General features: G+C 37.6%; 1 protein-coding gene across 1 annotated transcript; it reads left to right on the top strand.

The window, feature by feature from the left end:
* The first annotated feature begins 17,280 nt into the window (after window positions 1-17,280).
* LOC142537801 (uncharacterized) lies at window positions 17,281-20,668 on the top strand. Its single transcript, XM_075643293.1, has 3 exons — window positions 17,281-19,140; window positions 19,634-19,820; window positions 20,103-20,668. Exons 1-3 carry the CDS (start codon window positions 17,281-17,283, stop codon window positions 20,666-20,668), a joined length of 2,613 nt encoding a protein of 870 aa, XP_075499408.1.
* The last annotated feature ends 1,011 nt before the right edge of the window (window positions 20,669-21,679 follow it).

The following is a 21,679-nucleotide window of genomic DNA, read 5'->3' on the forward strand; positions in this document are numbered from 1 at the left end:
CCGTCGTATCATATGAGAGAAAAGAAAGACATCGACATAATGGAAAGGACACAACACACATCTCGCACAAATGCTGACAACTCATTTTCGTTCAAATTTTAGCAACAATTTTTTTGTTATATGTTAATATTTTGTGAACTCTTACAATTTATGTTGGGATTTTATCCATCAATATTCACTAATTTTTCTTAAGTTTTCTTTTGTTTGACATTATATTTGTTTATAAGATTATAACGAACGATCAAATTTATTATCCATAATCGTTGTGTCTATAGAATTTATATTTTATTACTTTTTCACAAGTTAGTGCTTTTAGCACCAGGTACGCCCTCAACTCAAAATTTTGTGTAAACAAAATTGAAAGGCATAGTGAGATGCTAAATGTGTCGCCAAGAAGGAAAAAAATGTCAATCAAGGGGACTGTAGAATCTCTATCAAACCAGGAATACACTCAAGTTCCGCCATCAGACCAACATACTGCTGAACAACCAACATACTGCTGAACAGTTGGTCGGGTAGTCGGGCTTGAACTCGGGTCGTATTCCAGATGTGTATGATCATATTTCAAACTGCTTGGTGGGAGAGTTTGCAACAATGAGGATTGAAGAGATATCACAAGCAGTGTCCAAAGTCATGTCTGATTGTTTGAAAACATTCATGGGTAAGTCAAGTCAATCCACCAAAGGATAGCATAATATTAAGGACAAAGAAGGAGTTCATGAAAGTAATCAACTCAATAAACTCGTCCAAGAAGTGGGAAGCTCAAAGGTTGGTGATCCTCGCCACCTAGAGTTTACTCTCCCAAATAAGCAGGAAAGAAGGTACACACCACCGTACAAGAGAGATGGAACCTTGGGATGGAAAGTCCAGCATACCCACGCACTAATGGAATGGGGAGTTCAAAACAATATGTCAATCAAATGTACATTGTGAGAAAACTTCTGTACCAACCGGAGGATTATGATGACATGACACATATGAATTATCAAGGGGTGTATGGGGGTTGCCCAGGAGGCAATGTTGGTTTCAATGCAGGTTTCCAAACTCGGGAAACACATTATTATCAGCATTAACTCCTAGCCCAAAATATCCTAGTGATATATCCAGAAATGGTAAGAGAAACCGTTCAAGAGTTAAATGGGCCGGTCACGAGACAAATAGTTAGCCCATAGTTTCACAAGCCCTTTCCAAATTTTGTAGATGTGAATAACCCATATCCTAGTGGTTATAGAGTTCATGAATTTAGATTATTCTCCAGGGAGAATAGTCAGTCCAACATAGAACACATAGACAAATTTACTATCCAGTGTAAGGAGTTGGCCAACTTTGAAAACTTCAACTTGGAGTTGCGATTATTCCCAAATTCGTTTACATGGACTGCATTTACTTTGTATGCATCACTCCCCAGAAATTCGGTAATGAATTGGCAAGAAATGAAAAGAGAGTTCCACACTCGAATTTATAGAACTGAGCTAGAGGTATGTAATGCTGAATTGTCCAGAATGACCCAAAAAAAATGAGAATATGTGGAGTTGTTTGTTGATAGATTCAAAAAGATGAAGAATAGGTTCAAGGTGTTCTTACGTGAGAACGAATTCACGAAAATTGCACAAAAATGTTTGGATTTAGAATTAAAAAGAAATTACAAGGTATGGAGTTCATAGATTTCTTTGAGTTGGATGCAAAAATTGCTGGATACGAGAAATTGTTGAGAGAAGAGTCTTACAAAAAGAAAACAACTATGGGTACCTACTATCAAGAAGTGGAGAAAGTTGCGTTGGCTGAGATCCGATCAAGTGATTCATGTATTGTTCATTTGCTCAAAAAGAAACTTGCAGAATCAAAGTAAAATAATAGCCCTCAATTACCTAAAGATATGCAGTAGGCTTTTGATGTATCAAAGACTGATGAGGCTTTTGATTTCCTGATAAAAGAGAAATTTATCACTATTCCACCGAATCATAGAGTGTCATCTAAAGAAGAGCTGGATGGATGAGAATATTGTAAGTACCACAATTTATATAATCATACCACTAAGCATTGTTGGGCTTTCAATAATATTTTTCAGGAGAGAATTAACAAGGGTGTTTTGAAGTTTCATGACAAATAAGAGTCCATGGTGGTGGATGATGATCCATTTCCAATTGCAACATATATCAATGTGAACGTGACAGATCAGAGAGACCTTTTGGACGAGAAAAGGATCCGACCATACTATGGCTAAAAGAAAGATTAAGAAGTTTTTGGTACTAAAATGTCATATTTTTGAAACTCCTAAAAGATATAATGCAAAGATTCTCCAGAAATGTTGGTGAATTTGCGGCCTTCAGGCTGAGGAACCAACATTTTCATAAGAGACCAGTATACATAAATCCATTGTTCAGATAGAAGTCAGCGCACCAAATATATTTGGATAACAGAAACTTGTCCGAAAGAGAATCACAACGAGCGGAAGGCAAGAAGAAGTCAGTTGACCATTGTAGTTATCAAAATGTGAACCAAGTTCCTTTAAGAAAGTTTGTTAAGGGTCAGGTAGCAAGGACCAGTTTCGGCCTCTCTTCTAGAAATGAGTTTAGCGAAGCTTGAAGAGTGTCCCAATACAGAAATTTCTCTAAACCACTCAATAGGACCAGAAAGAAAAGAATTCTAAAAGAAAATTCTGCCAAGAAAAGAGAAGAAGTTGCTAAAGTGATGAGTGGATCCAAGTTGGGTAGGTCGGCTACTTAAGATAAACTGATGGATGAAGACGACGATTTATTGAATAAAGAAACAATCAGGACAGAAAAACTTCGAATTTTTATGTAAGAAAGTTTCACATCTCAGTAGACAGTGCCACAAGGGTGGTGCTACTATCGGAAACGTTCAAGCTTATTGAAGAAGAGTGAGGGGGAGTCAGCACCTGAAGTATCAATTCAAGAGGTAAATAATGGCAGCAAACTTCGTGAAGGTGGTTAAGGGTTTATCATAAGAGAAGATCACCCAAACAAGCCTAAGAAAGTGATTCTTGAGAAACCAACTGACATTATGACTAAGCACATAATACCAATATATATCAAGGCCCATGTGAATAGCAAACTAGTGTTCGGGGTGCTAATCGAAAAAGGCTCAGCAATGAATTTCTTGTCGGCGAGGATGTTAAGAAGTTTGGGAAAAAGTGAAGAAGACATAATCCCAACAGAAGTTTTTGTTGTTGTGTTTACAAAATAAACCACCAAGACCATTGGATGGAAAGGAAATGATGTGGAGATCGTGGAAGCCAATGCATTATGTTTTCAAGGCAGTACAAGTGTAGTTGAATCTAGATACTACAATAAAGATTTTGGTCCTATTAAGCCTCGTATCAAAAGTAAGAGAGATAGTTCAATGTGCATGCAAACACCAAATCCAAGCTTGCTGTTGGAAATTATCCACAAGCCAATTGTTATCATGCCGCATAGGCTGATAATTCAGTCATTGATTGAGGAACTTGATGATTGAGTTGAACCAAAGGGAAAAAGAGGTAGTTGCAGCCTCTATGTGGAAGCTACATGTGCAACAAGTACTGAACAAATTCGAAGAAGACGAAGCACGAGATACCCATGGAATTGAGGTTGTCCAAGAGGAATAATATGAAGAGCATGAACTACAAGTTGATGGTATATTAATGGTGCCATCTCAAATAAAAAATGACCAGCATAAGGCAAAGAACCGTCAGAAGAAATCAACTTGGGGGAGACTAAAGATCCTAAAGTTGTATATAAGTATGTTACTAGAAGATGGGATGAAACAAGATTTTGTCAGCTTATTGAGGGAGTACAAAGATTGTTTTGTATATGATTATTATGACATGCCAAGGTTAGATAGGGGTAGGTCGACATCGACACTCAATCAAAAAGTAATTCAAACTATTTAAACAACATTCTCGTCTCATGTCAAAACAAGTTGAGTTGAAAGTGAAAGAGGAAGTCGAGAAAATGTTAAAATTCAAGTTCATAAAGCCAATCAAATATACTGATTGGCTTTCGAATAGTGTGTCTGTCATGAAAAATAATGGCAAGATCAGATTATGCTTTGATTTTCGAGATCTGAACTGTGCAACTCCCAAAGATGTTTATATAATCCCGATAACGGAGTTTTCTCGGGCGAGTGAACTACCAGCGACGTTTTATTTCTTAACATGCAGGAAAAATCTAAGAGTTTTCGCAGTTGTTGAAGCTAAAAGAAACAAATGAGTTCAAATGGTAAGCATTTGAAATAATCAAGTAATATCAACCTAAGCCTTCGGTTCTTATGCCTCTAAAGTATGGAATGTCTCGTAAATTATATGTGGCTACGGCTCATGAGTCAATTGGGTGCTTGTTAGTGCAAAATAATCAAGAGGGTTATGAGCATGATATTTACTACTTAGTAGATTCCTCATTCTTGTATAAGTAAGATATTATGTGATTGAAAAATTATTCTTGATCTTGTATTATGCATTACTAAGTTAAGAAATTATTTGATTAAATCCAATTTATTTGTTGTGGCTAAAACTGATTTGACTAAATATATACTCAATGGGCATATTCTCTATGGTAGAATTGGAAGTGGTACTTAGCACTGACAGAGTTTATATTGATCTATTATCCCCAAAAGTCAATGAAAGACCAAGTTATCGCTGATCTTTTGGCTGATCATGCTTCACTTGATGAGTTTATTGAAGAGCATGTTGGATTTTCAGTTTGCGAAGTGAGAGTCCAACCATGGGAACTAAAATTCAATGGATCAAGTACAGAAGCAGTAGCCAGAGCTAGTATTGTTATCACCTCTCCAAAAAGTATGAAAACCACTCTATTTTTTAATTTAGGTTTTTTCATGCACCAACAATCAAGCTGAGTATGTGGCATTGGTCATTGGGCTAGATATTTTGAAATATTTAGGAACAAAAAAATAGTTGATAACAGAGGACTTACAATTGGTTTTGAAACAACTGTCCATACAGTTCAAATGTACTTTCTTATATTTGGCACCATACTACACCGCCGCCTCCCAAATTATTAGATGATTTTGAAGGAGTGTAACTGGTGCATGTACCAAAGTAGGAAAATTGAGAAGCAAATGAGTTAGCACATAATCTTCTAGGTTGAAAATGTCTCTATAAATTACATACCGACTAATTCTGATTCAGAAAAGAACCACCTCTCAATTCTCCAAAGAGGTATTCAGGTAGACGTAGTTAAGTTAGATCTAAACATAGCAGATAACTGAAGAGATGATATAAAATAGATACTGAAATCTCCTGGGAGAGACATTTCCTTTGGCCTAAAAATGAGATCTCTTAACTATATCTTAGTAGAATGGGATATGTACAAGAAATGGCTCAATGGATTACTCCTAAGGTACATAGGTTTTCCAAAAGTGTTAGAGATCGTGAAACCAGTTCATGAGGGAGTTTTTGGATCACAACAGTCGAGAAAGAAAAAGATATGGTTGATCAAGATATTGCATCAAATATGCCAAAAGGATGTCAGCCCTGTCAAAATCATGGGAATAGTTCCAACTGATGAGGTTCAAAGCATGGTCAAACCATGGCCATTCAAGAGTTGGGCCATGGATTTAATAAGAAAAGCTTACCTAGAATCATCTAAAGGCCACTCATTTATTCTTGTACCACGGATTTTTTCTTACCAAGTGGGTAGAAGCAATACATTTGAATAAAGTGGAACAAGGTGATATCATTAACTTTGGGAAGAAAAATATCATTCATAGATTCGGGATACTGGAGTCACTAATCACAGATCAGGGCACTATGTTCACGGATTCTGAAATAAGGGAGTTCGCAGAAGATTATGGAATAAAGTTGATAAACTCGTCCTATCATTACCCACAATCCAATGGACACGCCGAAGCATCAAACGAAGTTTTGATAAAAATATTACAGAAGAAGATGAAAGAGAATCATAGGGATTGACCAATGCTATTATCAGAAACAAACATCTAAAATGACTACAAGTGAGGTAAGCTCATTTTCCCTTATCTTTGACCATGATGCAGTGCTGTCATTGGAAATTATGGTGTCATCAATGCGAGTGGAAAAAGTAAAAAAAAAAGGTTTCTCATGAACATTACAGTGAGATGATGATCATGCACTTAGAGGAAGTGATGAGCTGAGAATCCAAGCAGACAATGCTTTACTGTTACAAAAGCATAAAATAACAATGATATACAACAAGAGAGTTAAGAAGAAAAGTTCCACGAAAGGGAAATTGTGTGGAAGACTATACTATCTTTGGGAGAAAAGGAAGGGGAAATTGTGTGGAAGACTATACTATCTTTGGCAGAAAAGGACAGAGAGTTGGGGAAATAGTCTCCTAATTGGAAAAGGTCATTCAAAGTACATAAGGAGTTGGAAGATAATGCATATTGGTTATTAAGTCTAAATGACTAACCACATAAAAGATGCATTAATGGCAAGTATTTGAAGTCATACTTTCCAAGTGTGAGGGAAGAAAATGAATAAGTTAGTAAAGAAAGAAGATAGGTTTTATTGAGAAAAGAGTTGGTCTTGTGGCCATTTTGGCAGATAACGAGGGCAAAATAGAGACGACGACTTACAGGGATGAGACACTCGTGAAATTCGAACCAGGGTGGCGCGACGGAGAAGAGCCTTGAACCATATATGGTATTGTCTTAGGGGACGGATGCAGCAAAGAGAAGCTGTGTGGGAGAACTTTGGATCTATTTGGGTGTTGAGCAATAAGAGCTTATGCGAGGAAAGAGATAGATACAACTTTTGTAGCGATGAAGGTGAGAAAACACTTGTCATTTGAAATATAAAAGGGGAATGTGTTGTATATATTCTACGACCCATAACAAGGGGCCGACTCATAAAGGTAACTTTAGGCCAAACTGTTGCAAATACGAAATAAATGGGTCGATATAGGCCAATCCCTGCGAAGGGCATTTGTTTGGGTTAAATTTGGACAGGCCCAAGATTTAATCAAACCCAAGAAGAAAAATAGAGGAAGCAGATCAGATGAGGAAACCCAATAATTAATTCAAAATTGGTTTGAATATATCAAATGACGTGCAGATAATAAAAATCGTAGATCATAAAAAGAGTAATGGAAACCGCTAGATCATCTGAGAGAAAAGAAGGGCATAGGCATAATGGAAAGGATACAACAAACATCTCGCACAAATGTTGGCAATTCACTAAAGTATTTTTGGTCGTAGTTCAAGCAATTTTCATATTTCTCATTCTAGATTTCAACATTCTTTTGTTATATGGTAATATTTTGTAAACTCTTAAAGTTTATTATATAGATAAATCATTTTTTAAGTTTATCATTCAATTTCCAGTAGTTTTTGTAAATTTTATTTTGTTTTGGCGTTGTATATGTTTAGGAGATTATAACGGATTGTCAAATTTAGCACTCCTAACCGTTGTATTTTTAAAAGCTAGATTTTTACTACTTTTTCACTCAAGTTGGTGCTTTTAGCACCTGATACGTCGGCAACACAAAATATTATGCAAACGTACGATAATATAAATCAAAGCTGCTGAGCAGTTTTGTTTAACTTTTCAGGATTTTTTGGTGAAAGCCGATTTGTTTTGCTGATCATGAATGGAAATTACACGTAAAACCTAATCGATAAACAGACGCCGTCTATCCAACGAGTTTCTTTTCTACACCAGTTAGCATCTATTCGAAACTTGATCTCATCTTGCTGTAAATTTGATCGTTTAATTTGTTCTTATGATCATCAGCAAGAAAAGTTAATTTAGATTTCGTGGTCTCTCGCCAGATGATGGTATCTTTATAACACTGCATTTCTGGCTTAATGGACGGACACCTCATCCTCGAACATCACTGGCTGGTAATGAGTAATTAATTTGCTCTTTTTCAACGGCAAATAAGGTCGTTTCACAAATGTAGAAACGCACGCTTTGATAAAAGACAAACAATTGTTTGGTTTTGAATCCGTGTGCTTTGATCACTATTTAGATCAAGAAGCTGTATAAATTAATGGGCCGGCTAACGTAATTTACATCACCTAAATTAAGACAGGTTAGAAAAATTACAATGTCTGGTCTGAGCTTTTCGACGTGCCTCATGATTTGGTTCTTGATTTCATCTGCAGTAGTAGGAGCTCGTCCCGTTAAGCATATAACTGTGGCAAGACGATCACTGGAGGTTCAGTTTGGAAGGGAAAAGGAGAATCCTCATCGTTACAACGAATGGCCCGAAAGAGTGAGCCCTGGAGGACCTGATCCACACCATCATTTCAAACACGATTGACACACAATGGAGCATCGTATCAAGATTTTTGTACTACTTTTCGACATGTAGTCGACGTTCCGAATTACGTTCTTTCCATCCCTAAAATACATTTGCATATCCGGTGATCGAATATTACCACATATATGCTAGAAAACCATGCAACATCATACACAATTATTTGGCTTTTTCTGGATGAAAATAATCAGATGGCTAATTTTCAAATTGAAGAAAATAATTTTTACAAATACTTAAAAAACATTCGATAAGTTTAACTCGATTCCAACTACGTATAGATAGATACACAGTTACATCGGGATCAGATCATGCAGCACCACAACCAAAAAAAAATGTTCAAAGGTGATAGAAAATAATGGATTGGAATTCCACCATTAATAATTAATTATTAGTTTCATGTCATCTCTCCATATTTCCCCGTTGACATGTCATTACAAAAGGAATTCAACTTTAATTAAACAAATAATAAGAAACCATATTAGTATATTAGTGGCTTGTCGGAAAGCGGGATTCTCTGATTAGCGGCTTTCACTAAATTAATAAAAAAAAAAAATTTACGCCCATATGTATTGGATAATTCAAAAAAATTATTTCTTGCTTCAAATTAACCCTCACGTTACTTATTGAGTAACTCTCTTATGAAACGATTTCGATGATTTATTTCGATGAGAATGGTCAATCTGATCGATAATTAAAATGAAAATTAATAATTTTAAAATAAAATAAAATACATTTTCATGACTCAGATCAGATTGAAGATCTATCTCACAAAATTAATCAGTGAAATGGTCTTACGTGAGGTTTTGTGCACATTATTATACATTTTAATTTACAACTCTTATTACAATTCAATCAGAGTGCTTCTATAGCATTTTAACCGAATCAGATAAATTAATTACCGCTTTAATATACTATTAGATTGGCTCTTTTTTCCCATGAGATGGCAATGTATGTATCGAGTAACGTGAAAAAACATGCGTGATCTTTTTATAACCACTAGATTAATACTTTGGGTAGTGTATAAGGATAAGGTCGAGTAAACCTGCTAAATGATAGTGACGGCCCATAAGATTCGTCGTATTTTTCCTCTTGAACTTTATTTCGCTGCAAAATTTGAAGTTATGATATCTAGCAAATGGTGAAAACATACATTAAAGTAATTGGTGTGCTCAGACCTACATGAATGTGACAAAATATGACGTGTAAAATTAAATCAGTTAGTTACAACGTTGACAAATTTGAAATTTAAGATTTGTTTTTTTTTTTTTTTATCAGACAAAATTGTGATTAGGCCTCCATCTCCACTAACTGATGATTTGCTTTACCCCTTCCATCCGGTGACAGTTTCAATATTGAGACAGATTAAATAGATTCTAATTGAATTCTTTGTTAAGTAACAGAATTTTCAAATATTTTATGAGACATTTTTTGGGTGGAAATAAATTATGAATTTTAGGATTGAAAGGAAAATAATTATTGGGTTTTAAGATTTAATTTATTTTTTAAAATTATCTTTTTTTATTATTGATAAAATTTTGTTAAATAATTGATTAAGAGTTTTGGCTTTCTAGAATTTTGTAAAGATTGACTCTAGATTTAATTTGATATGGTTAAAAGTGTTTATTTCGTTATAAACTCAATTTAACAATGATTTGTATGCATCTAATCAAGAAAACAAGTCTAGTGAAAAACATGCATATAAATATAAGGATCATATGCTACGGGATAAACAAGAGAGCAAAGAGAGAGAGAGAAATATTCTCAGAGATAAAGATTAAATCTCGTAGTGCCGCTGTTTGAAGAATACGATTATTTAAAACTGGGCAAAAACTTGTGTGAGACGGTCTCACAGGTCGAATTTTGTTATACGGATCTCTTATTTGGTTCATCCATGAAAAAATATTATTTTTTATGCTAAGAGTATTAGTTTTTATTGTAAATATCGGTAGAGTTGACCCGTCTCACAGATAAAGATTCGTGAGACCGTCTCACAAGAGATCTACTCTTAAAACTGTGTAGATTTAGTTATTGGAGACATCTTATTGGAGATTTCGTTTTGTTGCTCTAGTTTTTTTTAGTGATTATTGTCTTGAGTCATCGCGTAAGTATTTATATATATGCATAATTATCTCTTATTTATTATTATTTAAGTAATTTATTTGTGTACTATATTATTCTATGCGTGTATGAGACAACATTGATATTTTTGTTTTATGTAATTAATGGCAAACATAATAATATTTTTTTAAAAAAATTATTGTAGACACACACCTGTTGGATCAGTATCTGGTTAGGAGCCAGCTGTGTGGTGTTGATACAGTTGTGCCCAAACAAGAACACAAAAGGCCGTTTTCTTTGAACTATAAAATATATCGGAGATTTAAATATTGTCTGGCGGTCAAATTTGACGTGGCGATTCGAGACTAATTAATGCTAACGACGGCCTAATATATAATAACTCCATTATTATATATACCAAATAACAATGCCAATGCCAATATAATAAATGTGCAGAAAGTGTACCTCTATGTTTTGTTTAATTTGTCGTAATTGATTAGGACGAACTTAGTCGATAATGGGCGGGGACTTGCCTTATTTTATTTTATAAATAATTATGATGATGATATAATATGGATACAATGTTAGTATATATCGAGTAGTCTCTTGTGAGACGGTCTCACGAATCTTTATCTGTGAGACGGGTCAACACTATCGATATTCATAATAAAAAATAATACTCTTAGCATAAAAAGTAATAGTTTTTCATTGATGACCTAAATAAGATATCTGTCTCACAAAATACGGCCTGTGAGACCTGTATATATGTATATATAAAAATAAGCTAGTTATATACTGATTATATGTGTGTGTGTAAATATTCAAGTTACATATTGCATTTGGATGAGTGTAACATAAATTTGAAAAAATATGATAATGTTGACCTTAACTCATTTGAAAAGCATTTGGTTTGAAATAATACATAGTTGGATACAATGTCAAATATTTTTAAAAATTTATCATGTATTACATTTATATAATATACATATAGTTGTATGTATATATATTGGATTAAAAAATATAAAAGGAAAGATGAAACTAAATTCTTTGATCCAAATTTAAAATTCATTCAGATCCTCGATAGTTTATAGTTTATATGACATTACATCTTATATTTAGGACGATGTAAATACTCTTTTCCCTCCTCGCCAGCGGCGAAGCCGCCTGCAAGTATAAGCCCGGGTAGCCCATTTTTTTAAAAAAAATTTATATGTAAATTTTGTATAATTTTATAATAATATGATATTAATCCGGGTAGATCAATTTAAAATATAAAATATTGTAAAACTTAAAATTTTAACTAGGCATAGCCATATTTCTGGCTCCATCACTGCTCTCGCTGAAACAAAAAATCATTTATGAGCATAGCCACAACTGGATAAGGCGACAAAATTTTTTATTATTTAATTATTATTATTATTTTTTTTAAGATCTAGCTTTTATACCTCGAAATATACTAAATCTTATCCCATTAAAAAACCGTCGTCGGCCCCATTACCACCAAATCTTTTGATTTGTCCGACCAAGTCCTTTATCCATGTCTAGTTAAGATTTTAGTCCTAGATACGTATACACCCTTACAAATAAACAAAAAGATGACTAGACAACAACTCGTAATCCCAATTTTATGAGTATTGAAGCACAAAATCATGTAGGAATTAAACCAGAGAGAGTAGGGAAGTAAAGCAATTCCATTTGTAATAAACAGACAATAATTAATTTATTGGAATGTAATGAACCCCATACGCCGCCAACAATTTTGCATGTATTTGTCATCACTATATAAATCATGGCCTATGTGGTACTTAAATGTATACTTAAACTACATAATATTCTAAGCAAATCATCCATAAAATGGCTGCTTCATGCTCCGCAAGATCAATCTCTGTATTGATATTTTTTGTTTTCATAATCTTTTCAAATTCAGGTATTCTAATGGCTGTGAGCGATGGAGAGGTTGAAAAAATGGGAAAAGGAATCGATAGCAGGAAAATATTGCTCGAAATGAAGTTTAAATTCGGAAAGTCGAAGCAAATGAACGGCCGGCGGGTGATGGCAGGTGTACGTAGAGAGGCACCTGAAGGACCAGATCCCCAACATCACTGAGAACTTAAGTATCATCGTGCAATATCTCGACCAGCCAAAATCGATCGATTTAGGAGTCCTGAGATTAATGTTATATGTTTTCTGAAATATTTATGTGGACGAAGTGCTGTCACCTAAGTCAAATCTATTAAACGAACTCGTGATTTTTGCACATTTATATGTTATTTTCTGTTTCAACCATGCAACCAACTTGCAAATGTTATATATATTTATGTACTATGCCCTTAAATAAATAGATAAGAAGATACGTGTTTTATGTTTTTTTATTCATTAGCTAAAAAAAAACTCGATCGCTAAACTTGCAAAAGTTCCTAATTCCACTCTTGAGGATAGTGGCAAACAGACGAATCGAGGCAATGCGGCCGGTTTCTAACATTCAAGTTGGGCTTGAATTGATAGATTTGTTGTGGCGAGTAGGGTTTGAGATATGCATGTCATTTGAAATCCACTATAATTACTCTTGAAAATGCATGATTTTATTTGAAGTTGATTTGAAATTATCGTTAATTTTGTTCATCCAATCAAATCAAAGAATTTGAAATTTTTTGTAGTAAATCAGCCAATCCAAGAATAATATCGTAGATATATAGGTATGAGGTTTAGTCGATGTATGAACATATATTAGTGGGAAAATGCGTTCTCACAAAAAAAAAAAAAAAATCAACATGGACAGAGGTTTGAGAAAATAATTTTTTGGTCCACTATATCATTTCATTTTAGGTTTTGATTCACTAAATACTCAAAGTTAGTTTTGGTGTAATAACTTGAATTTTTTTTTTTTTTGTCTTTTACTCCTATTTTGTTGCAGTGCTGACGTAAAACCAAAAATTATCGACGCTGGCTTCGAAAAATGTTGGTGTGTACGGTATGTATTATGTTAGCAATTTGGTCAAAATAGTTATAATTTAAAAATTAATAAATCAAGACCAAAGTTTAGCATAAGTTAATGGATAAAAATGTAAAATAAGATAAGTTAGTGGAACAAATGAAATTCATTATTATCCCAAATATTTTTATAACATATATTTATTTATCACAAGAGTGCTTGCTACATCCAAAGTATATATAGCTCATAATGTTGGCGGAAAGAATAAAGAAAGTGTTTCAAAAATTTGTCTAGGAGTTCTTTTTTGAATCGAAGAAAATTAGACCAACTCTCCTTTATCGTACTCATTCTATGGCCCATTATAATACTTTTTTACAAGATTAATTGCTTGTGGTCATATGTAATTGGCTTTTATATTATTACTATGTTTACAATGAGACGGTATCACGGATATTGACACATTAGATGAATCAGTCATACTCATATTTACAATAATAACTAATACTTTTGACATAAAAAATAATATTTTTTCACATATAACTCAAATAGGAGATATATCTCACAAAATTGATCATGAGACTATCTCACAAAATTTTTTGTCTTGTATAATTGCTGGACTGCATAATGTTTATTAATCTCGTTGCCTTTTTTGTAAAACCCAAAATTTTGAGTTATCATGTTATCAGGGTAGTATATCTTGGATACCATAATTTATTTGATTTTAAGATGTGAGATTTTTTCAAGATTGTACCAAGATTGAGTGAATATTAATATCGTGTATATTATTTAAAATTTGAGTAGGAGAAAAATCCAAGAGTTTAATTGATATTGAGATACCGGGATAAAAATCAAGTAAGAGAGAATAAAATCCCTAGAATTCGAAATTTTCGGTACACATATTATACAAATTTCGAAAATTTCATAAGGAAGAGGGTGTAGATTTCGAAAATCACAGAGATTAGATGAAGATTTGATTTATAATTCAAACACACTAAAATTCTTGATCATGATAGCAGCCAACCCCTATAAATAGGAGGGCCACCTGACTCAAAATTTCACACCTCATATCTCACCATATTTTCGAAACCCCCTCTAGTTTTCTTAAGATTTTTCGAGCACAGCGAAGCGCTGCCGCAGTCCAGCCACCGTGGTTTTCACGTTTTTCTTCAAGAAGTTTAAGGTAAGTGGGCTATTTTTAATGTTTAGAATTTAGGTTATGCATATGGGATTTTTCTTTTCGAAATTTTGAAAGAAAATTTGAGAATCGAGTACAATCTTTCTTCTATCCCGTTCTTGCATTGTCATACGTTTTTAGCACTGTGATGAGTCAACCGTATATAGATGGGAATCCCAACTATGACGTATCCTTACGCGGTGGGGGACATAACCGCTATACGGCCTCGCCCCCTTAGAGGAGTAAAAATTAGGGACTGACGTCAGTAAACCATAGAAGGTAGATAAATCGCAGTGCTTGGTAAAGGTTATGCATGTGAACATTATTGTGCCAGTATGTGTTTTCTTTTGAAATTTATGCATGTTGTTTTATTGTGCTCGATATTCCCCCACTTGCTGAGTATTCCCCAAATACTCACCCCCCTTACAACCTTCCCAGATAAGCCCGAAGAAGAACTCGAGGAGGAAGAGTCCGAACAGTTTTGGGGATGGTGAACACTAAAGGAATTTAGTTCAAGTTATTTTTTTTCGTTTTCGCATTATAAACTCTGTCGTTTTAGTTATTTCATTTGTCGGTTGTAAAGACAATGGTTGTTTTTTTTTTTGCGAATTTATGAAATAAACTGGTTTCGGTTTATACTGTGCTACGAGGCTGGTTGTTTTTCGATTGTGTGATTGATGAACAACGCCGGTGTCGACCAACCCCGGTCTCGGGGCGTGACATTTTAGTGGTATCAGAGCCGACCTCTCTTAGTACGGTGTGGTTCGGGGACGAACCAAGCGGAAGCTGGTGGGCATGTGAGGCCGGGGCCGAAGAGGGCGGGGGGTGATCGCCGGTGCCATCAGTTGCACGGACAATGAGCGGCTCCTGGCAGGCTTCTGGGTGGAGGGAACATGAATGAACCGACCCACACGGGAATGAGAGGGATTCCGAGACTGTTCAATGTAATGGACTGTACAGTTGAAGAGGGCTTAAAAGATTTGATTTGTACTACTCATATCACGAAGATGCATCTTCTTTTCGGTAGCTCATCACATAAGAACTCCAAAGTTAAGCGTGCTTGACTTGGGGCAATTTTGGGATGGGTGATCTCCTGGGAAGTTTCCCAGGGTGCGTGTGAGTGAGGACATAAGCACGCTGAAAAGACTCGTCTTGATACAGTGAGGACAGTCGTCAAATCTGGGCGTTACAGTTGGTATCAGAGCCGCCAGGTTCATAATCCGAGTGGGAAAAAAATCGAGTTTCAAAAAAAAAAAATCAAATTTCGAAAAAAAAAAAAAACTTTCGGCCAAACAGCCCCTACCTGCGCCGCCGCGTTTTTCGCCGATTCCGGCCGCTTCCAGTAGTGTTTCTTTTATCGGAGACCAGATCTAGAACCGTCTCGATAAGACGAACAAAAGCCCTCAAACAATTTCATATTTCGCGTTCGGATGAAACGGGAATTTCAGATCTACGAATTTGGCGTATGAACCCTAACCCGAAAATCATTTTGTCCAATTACCCTATCAATCTTATTCCGATTTTCAATTAATTTTACCCAAACAACCTACGATCCATGGGTAACTTTTCCCAACAATAAATTTTGGGATCAGATCAAGAAATCAAAAACGCCCAATTTCAAGGGAGTTGACCGATTTTGAGCGAGTTTCGGCCAAATTAGGCAGTTTTTCGACCGATTCTGGCCATGCCGTCACCGGTTCCGTAACCCTTACCCCGTCGCCGACATACGCCTGTGCTCCGACCGTACTCCGGCGAATCAACTCGGCCGAATCATCGAGTCAACCCGCCATCTTTAACCTCCTATTTTCGGAAATTTTTTCGAAAAATGCATATATATTTCGATACCCTGCTCTATTAGTTCTTGATATTTATTTTATCCTATTTTTGATATTCTGAGCATTTCTTTTCTTTATTGTTTCAGGAAATGGCTCGATTCCGTGTCACCGCTCGTAAGAAAGTGACCCCGATTACTCTTAGGGAGACGACCCAACTGGATAATCACCGACCTCGCACGCGCGCTCAGGCTGCTATACGTTTAAAAGAATTGGCCCTCATGAACCAGGATGCAACTATCAAGAGGCTGAGAGCTAGTAATCTCGAGAGGAGGCAGCAAGTGGAAAATCTGATTACCAAACTAGAGGCAGCCGAGAAAAGTATTGACGAAGTCTTCCAAATGTTCGAGCTCACTAAGGAGCAAAATTCCGAGCTTCGAGACTCGTTAACCATAGCAATGGGTCAAGCCAAGCGGGCCAGGGAAGAAATGGATAGGCGCACCGTGGAGTTAACTGAAGCACGACTAAAGGACAAGAAGAGGATTGATGAGTCATGGGGGATGCTGATGAAGTTGTCTGAGAGTAATCAAAGGCTATCCAAGGAAGTGGACAAAGGTAATATGAAGAAAAAAGAGCTCCTCGAGAAAAATAAGGCAAATGGTATACATGCAAGAAATGAATTGAATGACGCGATATGAAAGATTCTGACCCACAGGGAACAGATTGCTGAGTTGGAATCGGAAAATCATAGTCTTCAGATGCAGCTGGCAGATTTCTTAGACCCAGAGATGCCTGAAGACCCCGAGGAGGAAGAAGCCCCACCTGATGTGGCAATGGGAAATGGCGAGATAGCAGATTAGAACGTTTAGTGGACCATATTTTTAGTAGTTTCTTTCCGTTGTTGCTACATTTTCTTTTGTTCAGTACATTTTTATTTTATCTAGATTGGTCATGTTCACTTATTATTTTTTCTGTTTGAGAAATCAATAAAATATTTTATTTGTTCCATTGATTTCAATTTACTTCTACGCAATTTATTGCATGAATCCTGCCAGTACAAATTCTTAGATCTTGTGATTGTAGGAAATGGCTGGCAGACCCCCAAGACAGAACCGCAACCCGCGTTACGCTAATACCGATCGCAAAAACAGGCAAGAAAATAGACAGGAAAACAGGCAGGAGGATCGACAGGAGAATGGACCCCCGCCTGCCATCATTCTAAGCCAAGCCGATCTTATGGCCATAGCCACCATAGTGGCGACAACACTGCAAGGATTGGGAAATCCGAACGCCAATCAACCACCTCCACCAACACCACCGAATGGAATAAAATTCCATTACGAATCCCTTCGTAAGAACAGGTGTCCGACTTTCAGAGGGGATGCCGATCCTGAAATTGGCCAGAGTTGGCTAAAGATCGTCGAGACTCAACTGCGACTATTGGAAGTCCCCGAGGCACTCAAAGTAGATGTGGTTGTGCCTTTCTTAGAGGACAGAGCAGCTAAGTGGTGGGAAGCAGTCTCACCAGCCATGATCGCTACCGGGCCAGTCACATGGCAGAACTTCCGAGAGACATTTCCGAAACAATACTACCCAGCGGAAGTCAGATTGCAGAAGTTGAGTGAATTTGAAAATCTCACTCAAGCTCCAGATATGTCCGTAGTGGAATACACATCTCAGTTTAATGCCCTTGGGTCGTATGCTCCGGCAATCATGGCGGACGAAGTTTTGAAGCTGCACCGATTTAAGAGAGGATTGAACAGTCGAATCCAGTCGGCCTTAGCAGTTTATCAGCCCGCCAATTTTGCAGATCTTATGGTCGCAGCTATTCGAGCTGAAACCGACATTCGCCGAAGAGAGGGGGAATATAAGAACAAGCGCCCTCTTACTGGTCAGTCTTCACAGGGTGGACAAAAGTTCAGGAAGCCCAATCAATCAGGCGGACCTTCTCCAGGGCAACCCTCCACGGCAAACCACCAAGGACTCAAGCCGTGTCCAACATGCAATTTCAGACACACAGAGGAGTGCCGAAGAGCTAGTGGTGTGTGCTTCGGATGTGGAAAATCAGGGCACCGAATCGCAGAATGTCCTACTGCCGCCAATCAAGCAGCCGGGCCCAACAAAGGAACTGGGTCCAAGGTGGGAGCTAACCCCAACAAACCAAATGAGAATAAGCCTAATGCCAGGGTATTCGCTATGAATCAGGAAGAGGCGGACGACGCCAATGAAGTCGTATCAGGTACCATCTTACTTCAAAAAGTACCTGCCTATGCATTGTTTGACTGTGGTGCTACACACTCTTTTGTGTCTATGAGATTTGCTAAGAAAGTAGGACTTAAGCCCGAATCTCTAACTGAACCTTTTCGGATAGCCACACCTACGAGTAAGACTATAGAAACTCATGAAATTCACAAGGATTATAAGATCGGTATCGCTAATCAGACTTTCAGTGCCGACTTAATACAATTGGTTATGGTCGATTTCGACATCATTCTAGGGATAGAATGGTTAGCCAGTAATAATGCCATAGTGGACTGTAAAGGGAAAAGAGTTAAGCTCCGAACCCCAAATCAGGCAGAGATCGTGTATCATGGTAAATCCAAGGAACGAAAATCACTCCTTTCCGCTTCCCAGGCATGGAAGGCCATGAAATCCGGAGACGATATCTACCTAGCAATGGTCAATGAAGTGCAAGGAGAAGTCGAAATGAGGATAGAAGACATCCCAATAGTATGTGAGTTCCCGGATGTTTTCCCAGAAGAACTCCCAGGGACAGTTCCGGACCGCGAAGTTGAGTTCGAAATTAATATGGTTCCTGGTGCAGCACCAATCTCTAAAGCACCTTACAGGATGGCGCCAGCTGAACTCAAGGAGCTAAAAGAGCAACTCCAAGAATTGCTGGACAAAAAGCAAATTCGACCTAGTGTGTCCCCATGGGGAGCGCCAGTACTCTTTGTGAAGAAGAAAGATGGGAGTATGAGATTGTGCATCGACTATAGGGAACTGAACAAGATCAATATCAAGAACAAGTACCCTCTTCCGAGAATAGACGATCTATTTGACCAGCTCAAGGGAGCCGCAGTCTTTTCTAAATTGGATCTGAGGACTTGATACCACCAACTGAAGGTCATGGCTGAAGATATCTCCAAAACAGCTTTTCGGACAAGATATGGGCATTATGAGTTCACAGTGATGCCTTTTGGGTTGACCAATGCGCCTGCAGCCTTTATGGACCTAATGAACAGAGTGTTCAAACCATTTCTGGTAGTGGTATTTATTTATGACATCCTCATTTATTCGCCCAACGAGGAAGAACATGAAGAGCACATCCGCCTTGCACTACAGACACTGAGGGAGAAAGAGCTATATGCTAAGTTTAAGAAATGTGAGTTCTGGCTTAAGAGTGTATCCTTTTTGGGACACATAATCTCTGAAGCAGGAGTATCAATGGATCCCAAGAAAGTGGAAAGCAATTACAGAGTGGCCAAAACCTAAGAACGCCACCGACATCAGAAGCTTCCTTGGACTAGCAGGTTATTACACAAAGTTCGTTGAAGGGTTCTCTTCAATCGCCATACCACTGACTAGACTCACTCAGAAGAATTCCAAGTTCATCTGGGACGAAGGTTGCGAGAAAAGTTTTCAGACATTAAAAGAAAAGCTCGCATCCACGCCAGTACTAGCCTTACCCACTGAAGACAAGGAATTCACCATCTACAGTGACGCTTCTAAGGAAGGTCTGGGATGCGTACTCATGCAAGAGGGAAGAGTGATCGCCTACGCATCAAGGCAGTTGAAACCGCACGAGCAGAATTATCCTACGCACGATCTGGAGCTAGCAGCAGTTGTCTTTGCCTTAAAAATTTGGAGGCACTATCTCTATGGTGCCAAGTGCGAAATTTTCACAGATCACCAGAGTCTCAAGTACCTGTTCACCCAGAAAGAACTTAACATGAGGCAAAGGCGGTGGATCGAACTATTGAAAGATTACGACTTGACTATAAGTTACCACCCAGGTAAAGCAAACCAAGTGGCCGATGCTCTGAGTCGGAAAAGTGGAAACAAGATCACTCTGGCTTCACTCTCCGCTCGGCCATGTCTGCAAGAGACCGTCAAGATAAACCAGGATCGAGACCCTGAACTAAAGAAACTTAAGGAACAAGTCGAAAACGGGAAGTCTCAAGATCTACAAAGTGATGACAAGGGAGTCGTTTGGATGAAAGGACGACTGTGGGTACCAGACAGCGATAACCTCCGCCAAGAAATATTATCAAAAGCACACAAGTCCAAGTTTTCAGTCCATTCAGGCAGTACAAAAATGTACAGAGACCTTAAGAGGAATTTTTGGTGGAACGGAATGAAAAGAGATGTGGCAGTATTCGTCTCTAAGTGTCAGGTTTGTCAACAGGTCAAAGCAGAGCACCAGCTACCCGGAGGATTATTGCAACCGTTGGAGATACCTGAGTGGAAGTGAGACCATATCTCCATGGACTTTGTGGTAGGATTACCAAAGTCAAGGCAAGGTCAGGACGGAATATGGGTAATTGTAGATAGACTTACAAAATCTGCACACTTCCTACCCGTCCGTATGAACTACAATCTGGGCAAATTAGCTACACTGTACATGGAAAATATTGTAAGACTTCATGGAGTACCAGTGAGCATCCTGTCTGACAGAGACCCAAGGTTCGTCTCGCGCTTTTGGAAGAGCTTTCAAGAGGCCATGGGAACGAAAGTAACCCTAAGTACGGCCTATCATCCTCAAACCGATGGACAAACGGAGAGAACCATCCAAACTTTGGAAGATATGCTGCGAGCATGCACTCTTGAATTCAGTAGCAATTGGAGCACTCATCTACCTTTAATTGAGTTTGCTTACAACAACAGCTATCACAGCAGCATCGGAATGGCCCCATACGAAGCTCTTTATGGAAGAAAATGTCGATCACAACTTTATTGGGATGAAGTGGGAGAAAAAGCAGTAGTAGGACCCGAGCTCGTACAGATAACAGTAGACAAGGTTACAGTTGTCCGAGAAAAACTCAAGGCAGCTCAAGACCGACAAAAGAATTGGGCAGATCTGAAAAGAAGGCCAGTGGAGTTCAACGTTGGTGAGAAGGCCTACGTAAAAGTATCGCCTATGAAAGGAGTTGTCCGATTCAGTAAAGCTGGGAAGCTAAACCCTCGTTACGTAGGACCCTTTGAGATTTTGGAAAAGGTGGGCACACTAGCATACAGATTGGCCCTGCCACCAAGCATGTCTAGAATTCACAACGTTTTCCACGTGTCCCAACTACGGAAATACATCTCGGACCCAAACCACGTGTTAGAAGCAGAACCGCTCATGATCGAAAGTAACTTGGGAGAAGAGCTGAAGTACGAAGAAGTTCCCATTAGAATTGTGGACACCAAGGACCAAGTACTAAGACGACGAATCATTTCCTACGTCAAGGTGCAATGGTCTAACCACACGGAAAGAGAAGCC

Source organism: Primulina tabacum, chromosome 2, assembly GCF_025594145.1.
Source record: "Primulina tabacum isolate GXHZ01 chromosome 2, ASM2559414v2, whole genome shotgun sequence".
In the NCBI taxonomy this organism is placed as follows: Eukaryota; Viridiplantae; Streptophyta; class Magnoliopsida; order Lamiales; family Gesneriaceae; genus Primulina; species Primulina tabacum.